Source organism: Diceros bicornis, chromosome 21, assembly GCF_020826845.1.
Source record: "Diceros bicornis minor isolate mBicDic1 chromosome 21, mDicBic1.mat.cur, whole genome shotgun sequence".
NCBI classification, from domain to species: Eukaryota; Metazoa; Chordata; class Mammalia; order Perissodactyla; family Rhinocerotidae; genus Diceros; species Diceros bicornis.
The window spans coordinates 15,986,745-16,006,624 of NC_080760.1; the positions used below are offsets into that span (position 1 = coordinate 15,986,745).

Genomic DNA, 19,880 nt, shown 5'->3' on the forward strand with positions numbered 1-19,880 from the left:
TATTACCCACCCATTCTTTTCTTCAAATGCAAACAAAGATCAGTGAAAGTCACATGTCAAATACAGACACTTTTGTTTTTTATTTATTTTTTATTGTGGTAACATTGATTTATAACAGTATATAAATTTCAGGTGTACATCATTATATTTGAATTTCTGTATAGATTACATCATGTTCACCACCCAAAAACTAATTACAGTCCATCACCACACACATGTGCCTAATCATCCCTGTCACCCACCTCTCTCCCCACTTCCCCTCTGGTAACCGCCAATCCAATCTCTGTCTCTATGTGATTGTTTGATTACAGACATTTTTAAAAAGTACTTTTGGTCCATTTTCACTTTTAAGGTAACCTGGTAGCTTCTTTTCTCAAGTCCTCACACAGGTATTCAGGAATACCAGGATGGTGTGCCAAAGATCCCAACAGCCTGTATTACAGTGGAAGATGCAGAAATGATGTCAAGAATGGCTTCTCGTGGGAACAGAATTGTTGTTCAGCTGAAGATGGGGGCAAAGAACTACCCAGATGCTGATTCCTTCAACACTGTAGCAGAGATCGTTGGTAGCAAGTATCCAGAGCAGGTGAGTGAAGGAGGCGGATGGGCTGTCTGGGAATAGGGTCTTGTGGTTAAGTTTCAGTTTTTTATTTAATTATTTTTTATTTTTATTTTCATTTCTTGCTGAGCAAGGTTCTCCCTGAGCTAACATCTGTTGCCAATCTTCCTCTTTTTGCTGAGGAAGATTCACCGTGAACTAACATCCGTTGCTAATCTTCCTCCATTTTATATGTGAGCCACACCCACAGCATGGCCACTGATAGAGGAGTGGTGTAGGTCCACGCCAGGGAACCAAACCTGGGCTGCAGAAGTGGAGTGTGCCGAACTAAATGACTGGGCCACCAGGGCTGGTCCTAAGTTTCAGCGTTTTAGAGATAGTTTGGGAAAGAGAGAACGTGAGTTTGCAGAGATGGTCCTCATAGACCCATTAAAGGCAGACACTTCATATATATTTTTTCCTAGTAAAAGTTTTACTCCATTGGGGCCTGCCCGTGGTGTAGCAGTTAAGTGTGCGTGCTCTGCTGCTGGCCGCCCGGGTTTGGATCCCGGGTGCACACCAACACCGCTTGTCAGGCCGTGCTGTGGCGGCATCCCGTATAAAGTAGAGGAAGATGGGCATGGATGTTAGCTCAGGGCCAGTCTTTCTCAGCAAAAAGATGGGCATGGATGTTAGCTTAGGGCTGATCTTCCTCAAAAAAAAAAAAAAGTTTTACTGCATTGACTGAAGAAAGGCAGGACTAGTTGAAGGACAGAATAGGATCCACGGTGTGGAAATTCAACCTCCGAATAGCTGAAGGCAGCATTTATACATACGTGTTGTATTTATTTCATTTGGAGCCAGCTTGGCATTTGAGATCACACCAATAGCTAACAGTTATTGTGCTTATTGTGTGAATTATCCTATTTGATCCATAAGCTCACTCAAGTAGGATCTATTTTCTTCATTTTACAAGTGAGGAAACTAATGTATAGGGAAACTCACTTGCCTGAAGTCCACACAGCTAGTAGGTGGCTGAGAAGGGACTCAAACCCAGGACCTTATGAATATTAAAAAAAGCTGTAAACCACAGTTTATGTGCAATTTCTAGAGGTTTTTCTTTTTTGTCTTAGCAAAGCTGGAAAATCAAATAGTTCTAGAGGCAGATCCAGAATCTATACTAGCTGAAGGTTAAATAATTTGGGGGGGGGGGCAGCCCCGTGGCTTAGCGGTTAAATGCGCGTGCTCCACTACTGGCGGCTTGGGTTCGGATCTGGGCGCGCACCGAAGCACCACTTCTCTGACCATGCTGAGGCGGTGTCCCACATACAGCAACTAGCGGGATGTGCAACTACGACATACAACTATCTACTCGGGCTTTGGGGAGAGAAAGGGAAAAAAAAGGAGGAGGATTGGCATGGATGTTAGCTCAGTGCTGATCTTCCTCACATACAAAAAAAATAGTAATAATTTTGGCAGGTTACTTATTCTCTGAGTCTTACAGAACTTACCTGCAAAGGAAGAGATGATGTGTGTAACTAACAGGATTATTGTGAGGACTAGATTAGATAATGCACATCAAATAGCCTAGTACAGTGTTTGGCACATACAGGTGCTCATTGAATGTCAGTTTACTTTGTATGACATCAAGTGTACAAAAAAGTTTTTATGAAGTTTCTGGTACAAATTTCCTTTATTAGTAGTTATTGAAATTCTAAAAATAGCACTAAAAACTAAAGCTACTCAGGAATTTAAGACTCGTGTTTTGATTAAGGAGATCAATGAGATGAAGGAAAAAGTGAATAGGGATGGAGTTTGGTGATGGAGAAACAAACCTTCTACACGTGTCCTGACTCAGGACCTCTCCCAGACTTGAGGGCTGGGCTGCAGTAAAGATTTGTTTTATGTTCGGGACACTTTTCTCCCTTCCCAAATTACCTGCTTCAAGGACCTGGACGTGCCTCAGCCTTGGGGTTGTAGCCACAGGGATAATGGAAAAGCAGGATCTCAGTAGGACCATAGGAAGTCAGACAGCTATAGAGAAACTATAGTTTCAAGTGTTGAGAAAACAAGCAAAAAAACAAGCCCAGCCCTTTGCCCCTTAGGAAATTGATAACAACAGAAGAGCCAAGAGTCTATATTCCAAGTACTGAATAGTCAGACTCCTTAAAGTGTAATCCTTACCAAGTATTTTCCTCAGTCAGGAGTTCCAGGATAAGGTGTTGCCATTTTAATGTTGCTAGTCCAGGGTGGAAGGAGTTTAGGGTAACATATTATCAGTTGTCTGGGTGAGCAGGCTGCTTCTGGCCCTGAGGGTGGGTGGCAGGGTGCGCGTGAGTTATTGGGAGCCTTAGTCTGAAGCAGCCAGGGGGTGTCAGGGTCTGAGGCTAAAGCATCGAGGCAGATGAGTTCTTGGGGCTGCAGCAGCCAGAGGGCTGAAGTAGTCCTGGCTCAGACAGCTTTCCAAGGGCCACTGGCATCTTCCAGCTGGGAATGCTCCACCCTACCCCAGCCGAGCCTGATTTTTTCTTAAAAATCAGCTTTGTTGAGGTATAATCTACATAAAGTGAGTTTACCAAATTTAGGTGTACAGTTTGATGAGTTTTGAAAAATGTATACAGTAATGGAACCACTACCACAATCATAATATAAAATATTTCCATCACCCTTGTGCCCCTTTGCAGTCCATCTCCTCCACTCCCCTGCCCCCTGGTAGCCACTCATCTGCTATTTGGAACTGTAGTTTTTTCTTCTCTGGAATTTCATAAAAGTGAAATCCTAGAATGTGCAGTCTTTCATGTCTGGCCTTTTTCGCTCAGCATAATGCTTTTGAGATTTATCCATGTTGTATTAGTTGTCCATTCCTTCATATTGCTGAGTAATATTTCATTGTGTGGATATACCACAATTTGTTTATCCATCCAGCAGTGTTGGACATTTGGGTGGTTTCTAGTTTTTGATGGTTATAAATAAAGCTTCAGTGAATATTCTCATGCAAGTCTTTCTGTGAACTTATGTTTTCATTTCTCTTTGGGTAAATGCCTAGGCGTGGACTTGCTGGGCCAACGTGAATTTTAAGCACTCTGATCTCTGTCAAGTTGCTTCAGTGTCTGTATTCTGTGAGGGTAGCACCTTCTCCAGGTGGGTAGATTCCAGAGATGTCCCGGGACTCAGGATTAAACTTTCACCTCTACCATGGTGTTGCATAGCATTCCAAGAGTTGGTCATAAATACCTTGTTACCAAGATGTAAAAGGTAGAAGATTAACAAAAGTTCTCCCACAAAGAGGTCAGAGCATTACTTCCACAGAAGGAATGTAGATGAGTGCAGTGAAGTCCATGTGGCTGTGTTTTGGGGGGAATCTGCCTTATAGCCTGCCTGGGACCCCAGGGAATGTCCAGACTGTGACAGGAAGCAGCAAGCATGTGTTCTCCCCTCCAGGTGTTAGGCAAGTGAATAAAGCTGAGTAAGCACAGTCCATCCCTGGTAAATGCCATCTCTTCCATGAAGCCTCCTCTGGTAGCCCTCCAGTAAGCCCAGCACTTTATGCCACTATTATGATGTCATCTCCCACCAGAGCTTGCAAGTGCCCTAGGCAGACACTCTGTGTACTTTATTTTCTTTTTTTCCCTATGCCCATCCCAGCTCTCAGCACGCAATAGCTTTTCAACAACTATTTTATTTCAGTAAAATGAAGACAGGAAATAAAGGAGAAAGTGGTTGGAGGATTTTTTTAATCTAGATTCTCTCTATTTTTTTTTTCAGATTTTCTTAGTTTTTATTTTTATTTATTTATTTATTTTTGTTTATTGCAGTAACATTGGTTTATAACATTGTATAAATTTCAGGTGTACATCATTATACTTCTATTTCTGCATAGATTACATCAGGTTCACCACCCAAATACTAATTACAACCCATCACCACACACATGTGCCGAATTATCCCTTCCTCCCCACTCCTCCCTTGCCCTCTGGTAACCACCAGTCCAATCTCTGTCTCTATGTGTTTGTTGTTATTATCTACTACTTAATGAGTGAGATGATATGGTATTTGACCCTCTCCCTCTGACTTATTTCACTTTACATAATACCCTCAATGTCCGCCCATGTTGTCACAAATGGCTGGATTTCATCGTTTCTTATGGCTGAGTAGTATTCCATTGTGTATATATACCACATCTTCTTTATCCATTCGTCCCTTGATGGGCACTTAGGTTGCTTCCAAGTCTTGGCTGTTGTGAATAGCGCTGCAATGAACACAGGCGTGCATGTATCTTTACGCATTGGTGTTTTCAAGTTCTTTGAATAAATACCCAGCAGTGGAATAGCTGGATCATGTGGTAGTTCTATCCTTAATTTTCTGAGGCATCTCCATACTGTTTTCCATAGTGGCTGCACCAGTTTGCACTCCCACCAGCAGTGTATGAGAGTTCCCTTCTCTCCACATCCTCTCCAACACATGTTGTTTCCTGTCTTGTTAATTATAACCATTCTGATGGGCATGAGGTGATATCTCATTGTAGTTTGGATTTGCATTTCCCTGATAGTTAACGATGTTGAACATCTTTTCATGTGCCTGTTGGCCATCTGTATATCTTCTTTGGAGAAATGTCTGTTCAGGTCTTTTGCCCATTTTTTAATTGGGTTGTTAGTTTTTTTGTTGTTGAGATGCATGAGTTCTTTATATATTTTGGAGATTAACCCCTTATCAGATGTATGGTTTGCAAATATCTTCTCCCAATTGTTAGGTTGTCTTTTTGTTTTGTTGATGGTTTCCTTTGCTGTGCAGAAGCTTTTTAGTTTGATGTAGTCCCATTTGTTTATTTTTTCTATTGTTTCTCTTTCCCAGTCAGACATGGTGCTTGAAAATAGGTTGCTAAGACCCATGTCAAAGAGCGTACTGCCTGTGTTTTCTTCTGGAAGTTTCATAGTTTTAGGTCTTACATTCAAGTCTTTAATCCATTTTGAGTTAATTTTTGTGTATGGTGTAAGGTAAGGGTCTACTTTCATTTTTTTGCATGTGGCTGTCCAGTTTTCCCAACACAATTTGTTGAAGAGACTTTCTTTTCTCCATTGTATGTTCTTGGCTCCTTTGTCAAAGATTAGCTGTCCATAGATGTGTGAGTTTATTTCTGGGCTTTCGATTCTATTCCATTGATTTGTGTGTCTGTTTTTGTGCCAGTACCATGCTGTTTTGGTTACTATAGCTTTGTAGTATATTTTGAAATCAGGGAGTGTGATACCTCCAGCTTTGTTGTTTTTTCTCAGGATTCCTTTAGATATTCGGGGTCTTTTGTTGTTCCATATAAATTTTAAGATTCTTTGTTCTATTTCTGTGAAAAATGTTGTTGGAACTTTGATAGGGATTGCCTTGAATCTATAGATGGCTTTAGGAAGTATGGACATCTTAACTATGTTAATTCTTCCAATCCAAGAGCACAGAATATCTTTCCATTTCTTTGTGTCTTTTTCCATTTCTTTCAGCAGTGTTTTATAGTTTTTGGTGTACAGATCTTTCACCTCTTTGATTAAGTTTATTCCTAGGTATTTTCTTCTTTTTGTTGCAATTGTAAATGGGATTGTATTCTTAATTTCTCTTTCTGCTATTTTGTTGTTAGTGTATAGAAATGCAGCTGATTTTTGTATGTTGATTTTGTATCCTGCGACTTTACCGTATTCGTTTATTACTTCTAAAAGTTTTTTGGTGGATTCTTTAGGTTTTTCTATATATAAAATCATGTCATCTGCAAATAGTGACAGTTTCACTTCTTCTTTTCCAATTTGGATCCTTTTTATTTCTTTTTCTTGCCTGATTTCTCTGGCTAGGACTTCCAGTTCTATGTTAAATAGGAGTGGTGACAGTGGGCATCCTTGTCTGGTTCCTGTTCTTTGAGGGATAACTTTCCGTTTTTCACCATTGAGGATGATATTAGCTGTGGTTTTGTCATATATGGCCTTTATTATGTTGAGGTACTTTCCTTCTATACCCCTTTTATTCAGAGTTTTTATCATAAATGGATGCTGTATCTTGTCAAATGCTTTCTCTGCATCAATTGAGATGATCATGTGATTTTTATTCTTCATTTTATTAATGTGGTGTATTACATTGATTGATTTGCAAATGTTGAACCATCCCTGCCTACCTGGAATGAATCCCTCTTGATCATGGTGTATAATCTTTTTAATGTATTGTTGTATGCGATTTGCTAGTATTTTGTTGAGGATTTTTGCATCGATGTTCATCAGTGATATTGGCCTGTAATTTTCTTTTTTTTGTGTTGTCCTTGTCTGGTTTTGGTATCAGGGTAATGTCAGCTTCGTAGGATGAGTTAGGGAGCTTCCCCCCCGTTCTCAATTTTTTGGAAGAGTTTGAAAAGGATAGGTATTAAGTCTTCTTTGCATGTTTGGTAGAATTCACCAGGGAAGCTGTCTGGCCCTGGACTTTTATTTTTGGGGCTGCTTTTGATTGCTGTTTCAATATCCTTGCAGGTGATTGGCCTATTCAAATTCTCTATTTCTTCTTGATCCAGTTTTGGAAGTTTGTGTGATTCTAAGAATTTATCCATTTCTTCCAGATTGTCGAATTTGTTGGCATATAGCTTTTCATAGTATTCTCTTATAATCTTTTGTATTTCTGAGGTGTCTGTTGTAATTTCTCCTCTTTCATTTCTGATTTTACTTATTTGAGCCTTCTCTCTTTTTTTTTTTGGTGAGTCTAGCTAAAGGTTTGTCAATTTTGCTTATCTTTTTCAAGAACCAGCTCTTGGTTTTATTAAGTTTTTCTGTTGTTTTTTTGGTCTCTATTTCATTTATTTCTGCTGTGATTTTTATTATTTCTCTTCTTCTACTGATTTGGGGCTTGGTTTGTTCTTCTTTTTCCAGTTCCTTTAGCCTCATTGTTAGATTGTTTATTTGAGATTTTTCTTGTTTGTTGAGATAGACCTGTGTTGCTATAAACTTCCCTCTTAGAACCGCTTCTGCTGTATCCCATAAATTCTGGCATGTCGTATTTTCATTTTCATTTGTCTCCAGGTATTTTTTGATTTCTCCTTTCATTTCTTCATTGACCCAATCGTTGTTCAGTAGGATTTTGTTTATTCGCCACGTATTTGTGACTTTTCTGATTTTCTTCCTATAGTTGATTTCTAGTTTCATACCGTTGTGGTCAGAAAAGTTGCTTGGTATTATTTCAATCTTCTTAAATTTATGGAGACTTGTTTTGTGGCCTAATATGTGATCAATCCTGGAGAATGTTCTATGTGCATTTTCAAAGAACGTGTATTCTTCAGTTTTTGGATGGAATGTTGTGTATATATCTACTAGGGCCATCTGTTCTAGTGTGTCATTTAAGGCCAATGTTTCCTTATTGATCTTCTGTTTGGATGATCTATCCATTGGTGTCAGTGGAGTGTTGAAGTCCCCTACTATTATTGTGTTACTGTCTATTTCACTTTTTATGTCTGTTAAAAATTGCTTTATTTATTTAGATGCTCCTACATTCGGTGCGTAGATATTTACAAGTGCTGTATCCTCTTGTTTGATTGTTCCCTTGATCGTTATGTATTGCCCTTCTTTGTCTCTTGTTACAGTTTTTGTTTTAAGGTCTATTTTGTCTGATATGAGTATCACTACCCCAGCTTTCTTTTCATTGCCCTTTGCGTGGAGTATCTTTTTCCATCCCTTCACTTTCAGTTTGTGAGTGTCTTTAGGTCTGAAATGTGTCTCTTGTATGCAGCATATATATGGGTCTTGTTGTTTAATCCAATCAGCCAGCCTTTTAATTGGAGCATTTAGTTCACTGACGTTTAAAGTTGCTATTGATAAGTATGTACTTACTGTCATTTTTTAACTATTTTTTTTCTCAGTGTTTTAGTAGTCCTTCTCTGTTCCTTTCTCCTTGTATACTGAATTGATGGTCTCTTTAGTTTGACCTCTGTCTGAAAGCTCTACTCTTTAACTCCCCTCCTCCCTCATTTTATGTTTTCGATATCATATCTAACCTCTTTTTTCTGCATTTGTATCCATTACCCTCTTATCATGGAAATAGATAATTTTTCCTATTTGTGTTCTTCTCTTTTCCCCTTAAATCAGTCCCTTTAACATTTCTTGTAGTACTGGTTTCTTGGTGACAAACTCCTTTAATTTTTGCTTTTCTGGGAACCTTTTGATCTCTCCTTCCATTCTGAATGATAACCTTGCCAGGCAGAGTATTCTTGGCTGTAAATTTTTTCCTTTTACCACTTTAAATATATCATGCCACTCTCTTCTAACCTGTAAAGTTTCTGCTGAGAAGTCAGCTTATGGCCCTATGGGGTTTCCTTTATATGTAACTTGTCTTTCTCTTGCAGCTTTTAGGATTCTCTCTTTATCTTTAATTCTGGACATTTTAATTATGATGTGTCTTGGTGTGGGCCCCTTTGGGTTTATCTTGTTTGGGGCTCTCTTTGCTTCCTGTACCTGAATGTCTGTTTCCATCCTTAGATTAGGGAAGTTTGCATCTATTATTTCTTGAAATACATTATCTGCCCCTTTGTCTCACTCTTCTCCTTCCAGGACACCTATAACACGTATGTTAGTGCGCTTGATGTTGTCCCAGAGGTCCCTTAGACTGTCCTCACTCTTTTTAATTCTTTTTTCTTTTACCTCTTTAGCTTGGGTAATTTATTGTAGTCTTTGGTCCAGCTCACAGATCTGTTTTTTGGATCTTCTACTCTGCTTTTGAGTCCCTCTAGTGAATTTTTCATTTCCAGTATTGTATTCTTCATTTCTGATTGGTTCTGTTTTATATCTTCCATTTCTTTGTTGACATTCTCACTGAGTTCATCCATTCTTCTCCCAAGATCAGTGAGCATCCTTAACACTCTTAGTTTGAACTCTCTGTCGGGCAGGTTGCTCGTTTCTGTTTCACTTAGTTCCTTTTCTGGTGTTATGTCCTGTTCCCTTACTTGGAATGTATTCCTTTGCCTCCTCATTTTGCCTCTTTCCCTGTGCTTGTGTCTATGTATTAGGTAGGTCAGCTATGTCTCCTGCTCTTGGATAGGTGACCTTCTGTAAGTGATGCCTTAGGAGGCCTGCAGTGTGCTTCCCTCAGTTCTCAATGTTCCAGGGGTGACCCCTATGTGGGTTACGTGTGTCCTTCTGTTGTGGCGTGTTTGCTCTCCCTGTAGGTGCCCAGGGAGGCTGAGCTATGCTCCTGGCCAGCTGTTGTAATGCTCAGCTGCTTGTAGTTGTTGTGGGCCCTTCAGTCTCTTTATCAGGTGTGGGGAGCCCCAGCACAGTTGGCTGCAAGTTCTAATAGCATATTTGTGTTTCAGTATTTCTTTTAAGTGAGTAGGCCCCCAGCGTGGCAGGTTGTTAGGCTCAGGGGCTTACAAATGCTATAAGCCTCCAGCCTTTAGGTCTCTTGTCAGCTCTCTGAGGATTTCAGCTGGGTGGGGCTGGCCTCAGGCACGGGAGCACCCAGTTGTTTCAGGGTTTGGAGGGTGGGGCTAACCCCCTATGTGGGTCTTTGAGAAGCACAAGTCTTCTGCAGCTGACAAGCCCTGCTGTCCACAGTTCCACACACACAGTCAACACAGTCCTGCCCCGTGTGTGTGCCCCGACCTCCTGAAGTGGACCCCGTCTCCCCACAGCGGGAGCCCCACACACACCACCACTGCCCCACACTCTCTGCCCGCTCCTTGTGCACACCCTGCCCTGCCCCACTGAAGTGGGCTTAGTTGCCAGGCTGCAGAGTATCCAGTCACCAATTTATGTAGGGCCACAGGTTGCCCAAGGGCTTATTGTTGGGTGGGGCCAGTCTCTAGGGTGGGCTGCCTGCCCTGGCTGAGCTGCATTAAATCAGTGCTCTAGTGGGTGGGGCATACCCTGGGCTAACAGGCCTTAGGGAGAACTCCAATGGCATCTTCGTCCGCACGCCCACACCAGGCCACAACAATGGCCGCGGCCAATGTCCCAGTCCCTGGAGAGGTCTCACCTCTCACTGCAATGCACTCAGAGCCTATCAGGTGAGTCTCTTTTCACCAAAGCACTGTGCACCTTTCTTTCTGGTGATTTTAGGTTGCTTTCTGAAACAGGTGAGTTTGCGCATGTGCCCTTTAAGAGCCGGTTTTAATTTCTTTGTGAACCAAGTTTTCTGGGAGTGCTCCCCAATGGTTTAGTAGCAGGCAAAGTCAGATATTATGCCCCTTGTCTCCATTGTGCTGGGTCCATAAAATGCCGACAGCAGGAGTGCTCCCCGGCTCAGGGCCCCGCTCTTCCAGGGAAGCTGCGTACCTGTGGGCTGCTCCCAGGCGGCCGTGAGGCTGGCGGCTTGTGAAGGCGGTGTTTTTTCTCTCCAGAAGGTAGTTTCTGCCTCTTCCACCTCAATTAGTATTGTCCTTTGTTGCAGGAGCTCCTCTTATCCAGTTTTCAGTTCTGTCTCCTGGGTAATTTTTCCACGAGTAGTTGTAAATTGGTGGTGTCCACGGGAGGAGGTGAGTTCAGAGTCTGCCTATGCCACCATCTTGACTTCTCTCCCTAGATTCTCTTTAAATCTACAAGTTTTCCTGCCCATTTAGAACACTGTTTATTCCTTGGCATATTGAACATCACCCCTAATGCAGCTCTGTGTCCAAACCCAAACACCTCAACTCCTTCATACCCAATTCCTCACCTTAGTTTCTTGTCTCTGTTAAAGGAATCATATCTGCCTATCAGCACAGTTAGAAAACTTCACGTTACTTTCCATTCTCTCGTCTTTATCAATGTCCTACAGCCAGGTACCACAGCCTATTTCAGTCTACTTTCAGCATATTAAAAAACAAATATCTGTTCCCCCCATGCCTTTACTATATTATTGTCCTAATTCAGGTCCTTGCTATTTCCCTCCTGATTCTTTTTCTTCTGATCTCTCCCCTACTTCTGTATTTTTGCTATGCAACTCAGAGTTATCTTTGAAAACACTCATCTCCACATGGTGTTTCCCTGCTTCAGGCCCTCTCTCCTGTTCCCGATAAGATAAAGGTTATGATAAAGGTACATGCTGGGGTGAGTGATCAAAGGTGAGCAGAAGACAGAGGAAAAGAAACAAAGAGGGAGGCGAGTTTGGGAGGGTAAGATGGGAGGCAGCTATAGTTAAAAGGAAAGTACATAGTGCTATTCATAAATGAGCAGAAGATGAGAATGAGGAACAAGGGAAAGTAAATGTATGGTGGAGATTCAAATGCCAACTAAGCACCGTTCTTTCATTGGCCAGTGAGGAAGTTCAGCTGTCCTAAACTCTGGCAAAGTTTCCTAAAATCATTCAATTTTATTTTTAATTATCAGTAATGCTAACAGTGACATAAACGTCGGTCTTGATAGTTTAGATTGACCAACTCATCCCTGACACATCCTTGCTACCTTGCTCTGTATCATAGTAAAGAATAGTGCTAAATAATGCTGAGCAAATTAGTTGCAATGGAAATTATCTCTAAAAAAGAAGAGGGTAAATTGAAATTACTATTATTTTGCCTGTAGGTTGAACACCCTGGGTGACTTGAAGGTGGGCCAACACTCACGCAGTGGCTGATAGACACTTTAGTGCTAACACCCAGCACAACCCCTTACATCTCGTTCTTCATGCACAGTACCTTCATGAAAGGAAAACAATTAGCACATATAGAATCCGTCTGATTCGGCCCAAGAACCATGGACAAGGTGCGGTGAATTTTAGCTCTGGAAAAGTGTATATGTGATTGATGAAGCATTAATACATTTCAAAACCCTATTGCATAATCCAGCCATCAGCCTGGACTAAATTAACCACAGGCTTTTAAAAATGCCCATAATGCAAATACTTTATTGGGTTTCAACCTGTGAAAATGGTAGAGTAGGGATATTATACACATTAATCCTATCTTCTTCCTCAGGAACCCACAGTGGCACGTTTTGGCTCCTCCAAGCCCAGAATTCTCTCTCCGCTCTGACCTCTTCAGAAACTGCTCCTCTGTGATTTGGGCATGTTGTGGAAAATTCAGCAAACTTTGAACCTTCAAGGGGGTACATTTTATCAGGAGAAAGCAGTGCTCTAGAGGCTCTGACTTCAGGCCTCTGAACGTCTTTCTCTCAGACAGCTTTATCCCTGGGAAACCATTGTATCTGTGAGGCCCGTGTGTGGTTGAGAATTAGTCTGAGAGAGTGAGAATGAGAGCTCTTTGACTTTTGAGCTGATACTCCCTAATGCTAAAATAGCAGTATTTTTTATACCCCCCTTTGTTAACAAACTAATTTGCATTGGAAAATTCATAGGAAACCTGTTGCCATCCATGAATGGGTTTCATTTTTCATTGAATCAATAGAGGTTATCCTAAAACTTAGACAGAGAGGTAGGGGTCTTAGTAATCTAGTACCAGTTCCCTCACCTTCAGATGAGGAAACCGAATCCATGAGTGACTTGTCCCAGGGGACACAACGAATGTGTGATTGGAATGTGACTCCAGATTTCCTGACCCCCGTTTCTTTCTACCCCAAAGATATTATGCCTGGGCACACTTTAGCTGGATAGCATCTAAATCTGTGGGATATAGATTGATTCAGGATACAGGCAGTGCTATCCCTACCAACTCATTACACAGGAGAGATTGTGTTTTTCTTTCCTGTTTTTTCTCCTGACATCTCTTTCCTAGGCCCAAAGAGCTCTCATAATTACTGTCCCTCGTCTCAGACTTTCCTTAGAGCTCTCATGAAGGTTATTACATGGGAAACCTACCTGTGCTTGTTCTGTTCCTTCTACGCATCCTCTTTCCATCAAGTCTTTCTCAGGTCTCATTTGTTTTTAGCTCCTTGTCACTTTGGAAGAGAATCTGATGGATGAATCACTTCTGTGGTGTTAATGACTCTTGATGATGCCGTATTCCTCTGTGCTCCTGTTCACACCCCTTCATGCTCACCAATCAGATAATTAGGTGTTTCTGTTTTGTCAGAGGACCACAGACAAAGTCCAAATAAATCGACTACCAATCACATCATTGAAAAAAAACTTTTTATTTTGAAATAATTTTAGACTCACAATAAGTTGCAAAAGTAGTGCTGAGAGTTCAAGTGTACCTTTGACCAGCCTCTCCAGTGCTAACGTCTTAAATAACCACGGTACATTAACCTGATGAGGAAGCTGGTGAGAAGATGCTCCTGAGAGCGAGTTGCTTTCCTGTAAACAGGGGCTGCCTTGTGGGCATCCTCTGTGTAGTGCCCAGTGTAGGGGAGACCCTGTCCTGACATTAGCCCAAATAGTCCTTTCCTGGGCTTAGTTTATGATGCTTCCAGGGTATCCCACTTAAACAACCAAGACAACAAACACAGAAGGATGACTGTGCTGAAAGTGACCTGACGAGCTGGCAAATTCCCTGAAACTGGGGGTTTAGTGCGCCTGTAGGAGAGACTCTCTCATGATAGATTTTCCAATGTTGACTTTTGGGGCTGGCTATTTCTTTTGCTCCTTGGTAATTTCCTAGGCATTATTCTGAGGACTTGCTTAGTAAATGCAATATTTTAAAAATGTTAATATATTCAAGAATTCTTCTGAAGGAATTGTGTGGAAAAGAAAAGTGTTTTGGAGATCTTTTTTTTTTTGGTTGATAATATCCAAACCCATTTTGATGAAGCCTTGATGAGTGGAATTTTTTTTTTATACATGCCGTTTTCCTACAGCAGTTATTTTCATGGATTCAAAGAACAATTTCGGTGTCATATGCCAGTATTATCTCAAATATAATGCACCACTATGAGGCTAGTGGAAAACATTGAAATGAAAGCTCTAGTTTGTTAACTGGACAGTTCACTTTTTCTGTTTTGTGGAGCAGGCTTTCTCAATGTCATCAGTATTGACATTTTTGGCCAAATAATTCTTTGTTGTGGGGGTCTATCCTGTGCATTGTAGAATATTTAGCAGCATCCCTGGCCTGTCCCTCACCCCTCAGAGCAGTGACTGTCAGAAATGTCTTCAGACATTGCAATGTCTGAGACAGAAGTCACTGCAGACTGAGAATCACTGGTGTGGAGTCATGGAAAGAACACTAGGTGGATGTTCCCAGGCTTTGGGTCTGGTTTTATTTCTGCCACAAATAAGCTGAGTGACATTGGGCCACTTAATCCTTCGACTATAGAGTGGGAGACTTTGTCTGGAAAAGCTCAAAGGTCATTTCCAGCCCTAAAATTTCATTATTTAAAAAAAATACTTGGAGATTATCATCAGACTGATGGTGCACACTGTATACTGTTAGATAGTAACAGGACATAGTGGGAGCCCTCTCATTATTTCACAGAGTAGGGGTGTTGGTAGGTTTTTTGTTTGTTTGTTTTTTTAATGATCTGTGTTCAAATACAATCAGGAACTCTTCTATTGAAAAAGTTAAACTCCTTTTTTTGTGGCACTTCTTAAGCCTTTAATATGCTAATGTGCACTGTGAATTTTTAAGAGGTAGGTTTGCAATATTCCCCAAACTTTTTGAGAAACAGTAGGATAGTGGCATAAGATCCACGGGGGAGCTTATGTTTTGGTGTTTTTTATGTTGATTTTTTTCAACTATTCATTTATTAATTCAACACACATTTATAGAGTATCTGGTATGTGTCAGGCACGAGGGTTACAGCAATAGCGTTGGGCGAGCAGTATAGCGCTGTGGTTAGTTAGAAACATTGCTGGTAGAATTCAAATCCCGCCTCTTAACATTTTGTTGGTAGGTTATTTTGCCTCTCTGACCCTCAATAAATATTAGCCTTCTCTGGAGAAGGGAGAGCTTATGCAAAAGCAAGGAGTTAAGAAATATTGGAAGGGCACATCAGGAAGGACAGACCACAGAGGACCTGGCATACCATGTGAAAGGCTGGGGCTTTGTCCTGTTGGCAATAGGGAGTCACTGAAGGGTTTCAGCAGTAGATTTGCATTTAATTCGTTTTGGCCACTGTATACATTCAAAGGGGCAAATACTGAAATTCAGCCAGGAGATAATAGGACTTGAATTGAGACAGCTGAAATAGTGTTGGAAAAGAAGAGAAGGATTCAGGAAATGCTTAGGAAGTAAAATTTGCAGTTGCTAAAGTTTGGATATAGGGGAGAAAAAGAAGGAGAAGTGCAGTTTGGATGACTAGGAGAATTCATTCATTCATTTTACAAGAATTTATTGAGCTCCTACTATATGCTGGGTATATCAGATTGCCTTCACAGCACTTGGGGTTTGGTGGTAGAGACAGGCAAGTACGCAAGTAACTGCCATAGAAGGTAGTAGGTGCCATAATGTGGCAGCTACAGGGTACAATGGGGGCTCATTTCAGGGGCAACCGTGCTGGTCAAGGAGGCCAAGGAAGGCTTTCTGGAGAGATTGAACTTATTCCTACAGCTTGAGTAGTAACCATGAGGAGTTAACCAGGTTAAAGGTTATGGAGATGGGGTTGGAATGGGGAATACTCCAAGCAAAAGAAGTAGTATTTATGAAAGCCCAAAGAGTAGTGTCATTCTTCTTCTAAGGAATGTGACGTGACCTCCTATAATTTCTGAATCCATTTGATAATGAACCCTGTTTTCATGGAGTTATGCTATAAAATAACCTAAAGAACAAGGCATGGCCTATTTCGTGTATATGTGTTTTTAAAAATAAATTATTGAGAAGCTCAGCAATCCCTTTGGAAACAGCTTTAAAATTGATGCTGTCAAGACCCTTGTTGAAGGAATAAACAAAATCTGATTGACATGGTGGACAAACTCATTCCATACATAATTGAATAGAGGCTGTACAGCAAATGCAGCTTTGCCTTTTATCTGAATATGTAGTCTGATGATTTGTAAAACCTTCTTAATGGGTACAGCAAGTTATGCTGCCTGGGTGGGAGCCTTTTTAGTAACTTAAACAGCTGTTTAAACTTTCATAAGCAAAGTAATTATTAAATCTTTCATGAACATATTGGTTGGAACATTTGTTCACATCTTAACCTTGAGTTGGAAAGTTTTGGGGGGTGGGGTTAAAGAGTTTTAAGCTGGCAAGTTTCATTCTTTTTTTTTCTTTCTTATTATAAACTTTTTATGGCTTAGAACCAGCCAACCTAAATCATGGAAGGAAAAATACATGTGTGGCGAGCATGAGACATTTCATTGTTTATTTTTCAAATTTCTGAAATGTGCTCATAGCTGTGCATGCCTCTGGCCTCATAAAGACAGCAAATGGAAATAGCTCAAGCCAGACAGGCTGTTTTAGATTGATAGCCACCCAGGTAGGCAAGGCAAATCTTGGAGAATACTCTTTCCTGGACTCAATATGTCATCTTAGTGTTCCAAAATGGGACTTGCAAGCAGGAGGATGCCGTCTTTCATAGGTTTGAACACCTTTCCCTTATTAATGATGGAGCCATTTAATAATAATCATAATCATAAAATGAATAATAATCCAGATTTATGGAGTACTTACTAGATAATAGGCAGTATTCTGGATACTTCTCGTGTATTTTCCCCTTAATCTTCACTATGACCTTGTCAAATAAGCAGTGCTGTTATCCCCATGTTGCAGGTGAAGAAACTGAGGCTTAGAGAGATCATAAAGTTCATAAAGCTTCTGTGAGCTAGGAGTTAAACCCAAGTTTGTCTTCTCCCACAGCCTGTACTCTTTAACAATTCATTATCCGGTACTTCTTAGTCCCTTTCCAGTCTAGTTTGTGAAATGCTGCTACCTAAAGACTTTCTTGCCTTACCCTAAATGAAAAGAAAACCAGGAAAACTGTCAGCATCATAAGCAACAGCAACAAATGCTTATTGAATACCTACTATTCTATTATGTGTAGAACTGTATGTTACAAGCTTGGGAGATATTTTGAGGCAAAGAGGAGAGATGATAAAGGGACCCCTGCATGGTGGCTGAGCAAAGTAGGCAGTGAATAAAGTATGCAGTGAATTCTGGAACTCAGACTCTACAGCACTAATGCAGGGCCTGCAGCATTGCATCCTAGCTGATCCAGTACTGACGTATTGTATAGTACTTTACAGTTTGCAGTGTACTCTCACCTGTATTATCCCATGTAATCCTGACAACAGAGCTGATTATTATAATTTCCACTTTAAAGTTGAGGAAGCTGAGATACGGAGTAAATGATTAAAATTAGACACACATCTAATACGTGGGAGATAAGATTTAAAGTTTCAATCCTTTATAACTTGCTATAGTCACTACCCAGAGCCCTGTAGTTTAATAAAAAAACAAAAAAGAGATGCTTTAGGGGGGCCTTTAAAAATTACCTAAAAAATGAAATTGTTTAAATAAATAATTACAATATAATGAAAGAGGAGCAATCTTAGTGGTTTTAAAATGTGTCCACAAATTCTTTAATCTCTTTTTAAAAGATGGATCCTAATTCCCTTCCCCTACATATAGGCTGTACTTGATGATTTGCTTCTAATGAATAGAATGTGACAGAAATGATGGTGCGTGATGTCTGAGATTAGAACATAAAAAGCAATGTGGCCTCCTCCTTGTTCTTTCTCTGGGAGAAGTCAGCTGCCATGTTGTGAGGATACTCAAGCAGCACTGTGGAGAGGTCCACGTGGTGAGGAACTGAAGCCTTCTGCTATCAACCAGCACAAATTAGCCAGCAAGTGGATCCATCAGCTCCAGTCAAGCCTTCAGATGACTGCAACCCTGGCCAACATCTTGACCAGACAACCTTATAAGAGACCCGGAGCCAGAATCACCCAGCAAAGCCACTCCCAAATTGTTGAGCCACAAAGCTGTGAAATAATAAATGTTTATTGTTTTAAGCCACTAAGCTTTGGGGTGAACTAATACCAGCAATCAAGGAGTACACAATACACAGACAGGAATAACTGGATCTGAGTTGTCAGAAAAGCTGGCTACTGAAAGATAGGAAAGATGAGTAGGAATTTTATAGATGGACAAAGAATTTATTGGGAGGTATTCTGGGCAAAGATAAAAGTGAGTATAAAAAAGTATAAAAGTTTGCCACAGCAAGGCACATTTCAGAAACTGCAGATAAAGGATGAGACAAAAACTCACGGCTCAAAAATCATAGCATTTGGGATATGAGACTCTCACTAAGAGCTTACTATATAATATGATAATGTAGCAACTAATAATCCTAAGAGTGACTTAAATCTTCAAGAAATTAAGTTCCATGTGGACTATTTAAGAAGATAGGAAAGCAATTAAAACGTTGAAATAGTTACTTCAATAATTAAAACAAAAAAAGTACTGTGTAAATCCTTAGTGCAAAGGTAGTCCAGGCTATCCAAAGTAGCCACCTCCCCATGTTGTTACTTGACTAAACTGTCTGGGTCCGTGTTTTGAAAACTTGAAGCTTAAATGTAGGGCCAAGAACTAGCTAATGAAGAACACCTGGATTTTCCCCAGAATTTCACTCTACCAATTCTGCTACAACAATCAGGTAGAAATTAACATTTTATAACCAATTATGTGTTTTGCTTGGCATCATGCTAACCAAATTAATTTTTTAGAAAGAGAATTGCCCAAATTGACTTGTTATTCCATGCCATATCTCATTCATTGACTATTTATTGAGTGCTACCCACTGTGACAGGCCTGTAAACCAAACCTTTGTATTTGTGTTGCAAAAATCTTTTTGCATCCTAGTTCCAGCTTCACCGTTTTCTAGAGTTAATAGCAGCTCCTAGTAGAAAGATTACATTTATTGTTTAAGTGGATTTTATTATAAAATTAATACCTACTATTTGAAAGACAGAAAAATGAAAAGAATTTTTACTCAGAAACACATTAACTCAGACAACTGCCGTTAACATCTTGCTGTGTTTCCTTCTCTCTATTTTCTTCCATGAGTATTTTTATATAATTGTATTTTATAGTGTCAGATACAACTTTTGTTTAACATCAGGCAAAATATCCCATGGAATAGAAATTTTAGAATCTTTAAGGTATTCTAACAAATGGGTATTCTGTAATTTACTTAAACTGCTATTTGATGTTTTGATTACATATGAATCTTTCAGTAAAAATGATGTTATATCTAAAGAAATATCCACCTAGGGAATTTTGAAGTTGTCTTTTGAACTCTTTATGGGCTTTGCTAAAATGGAGTAATTTTAAATAATAATCAATGGGAAGCTTAGGAAGAGGTTAACATGGTTTCTCTCCCTGCAAAAGAACTGCCTTTGGAAAGCTCTAAGATGACTGTGTGGCCATGTGCCGAATGTGCTATCATAGTTGTGCTGTTAGTTAAATTAAACGTGAATGACTGGATGGAGAACATTATTATTCCGTGCATATTCTTAACTCTTAATTTAAGGTTAAACTAACTTAATTTAATGTCATGTGAATTTTTAGCAGCAATTATGGCCAGTTAATGTA

At 40.2% G+C, this 19,880-nt stretch overlaps 1 protein-coding gene across 1 annotated transcript in view; it reads left to right on the forward strand.

The window, feature by feature from the left end:
• The window catches only part of CPQ (carboxypeptidase Q), a 465,359-nt gene that overhangs the window by 222,044 nt on the left and 223,435 nt on the right, over nt 1-19,880 (forward strand). Inside the window, exon 4 of the mRNA XM_058564673.1 lies at nt 379-586. Coding sequence (XP_058420656.1) covers nt 379-586 — 208 coding nt within the window. The remainder of the gene's footprint in view (nt 1-378; nt 587-19,880) is intronic.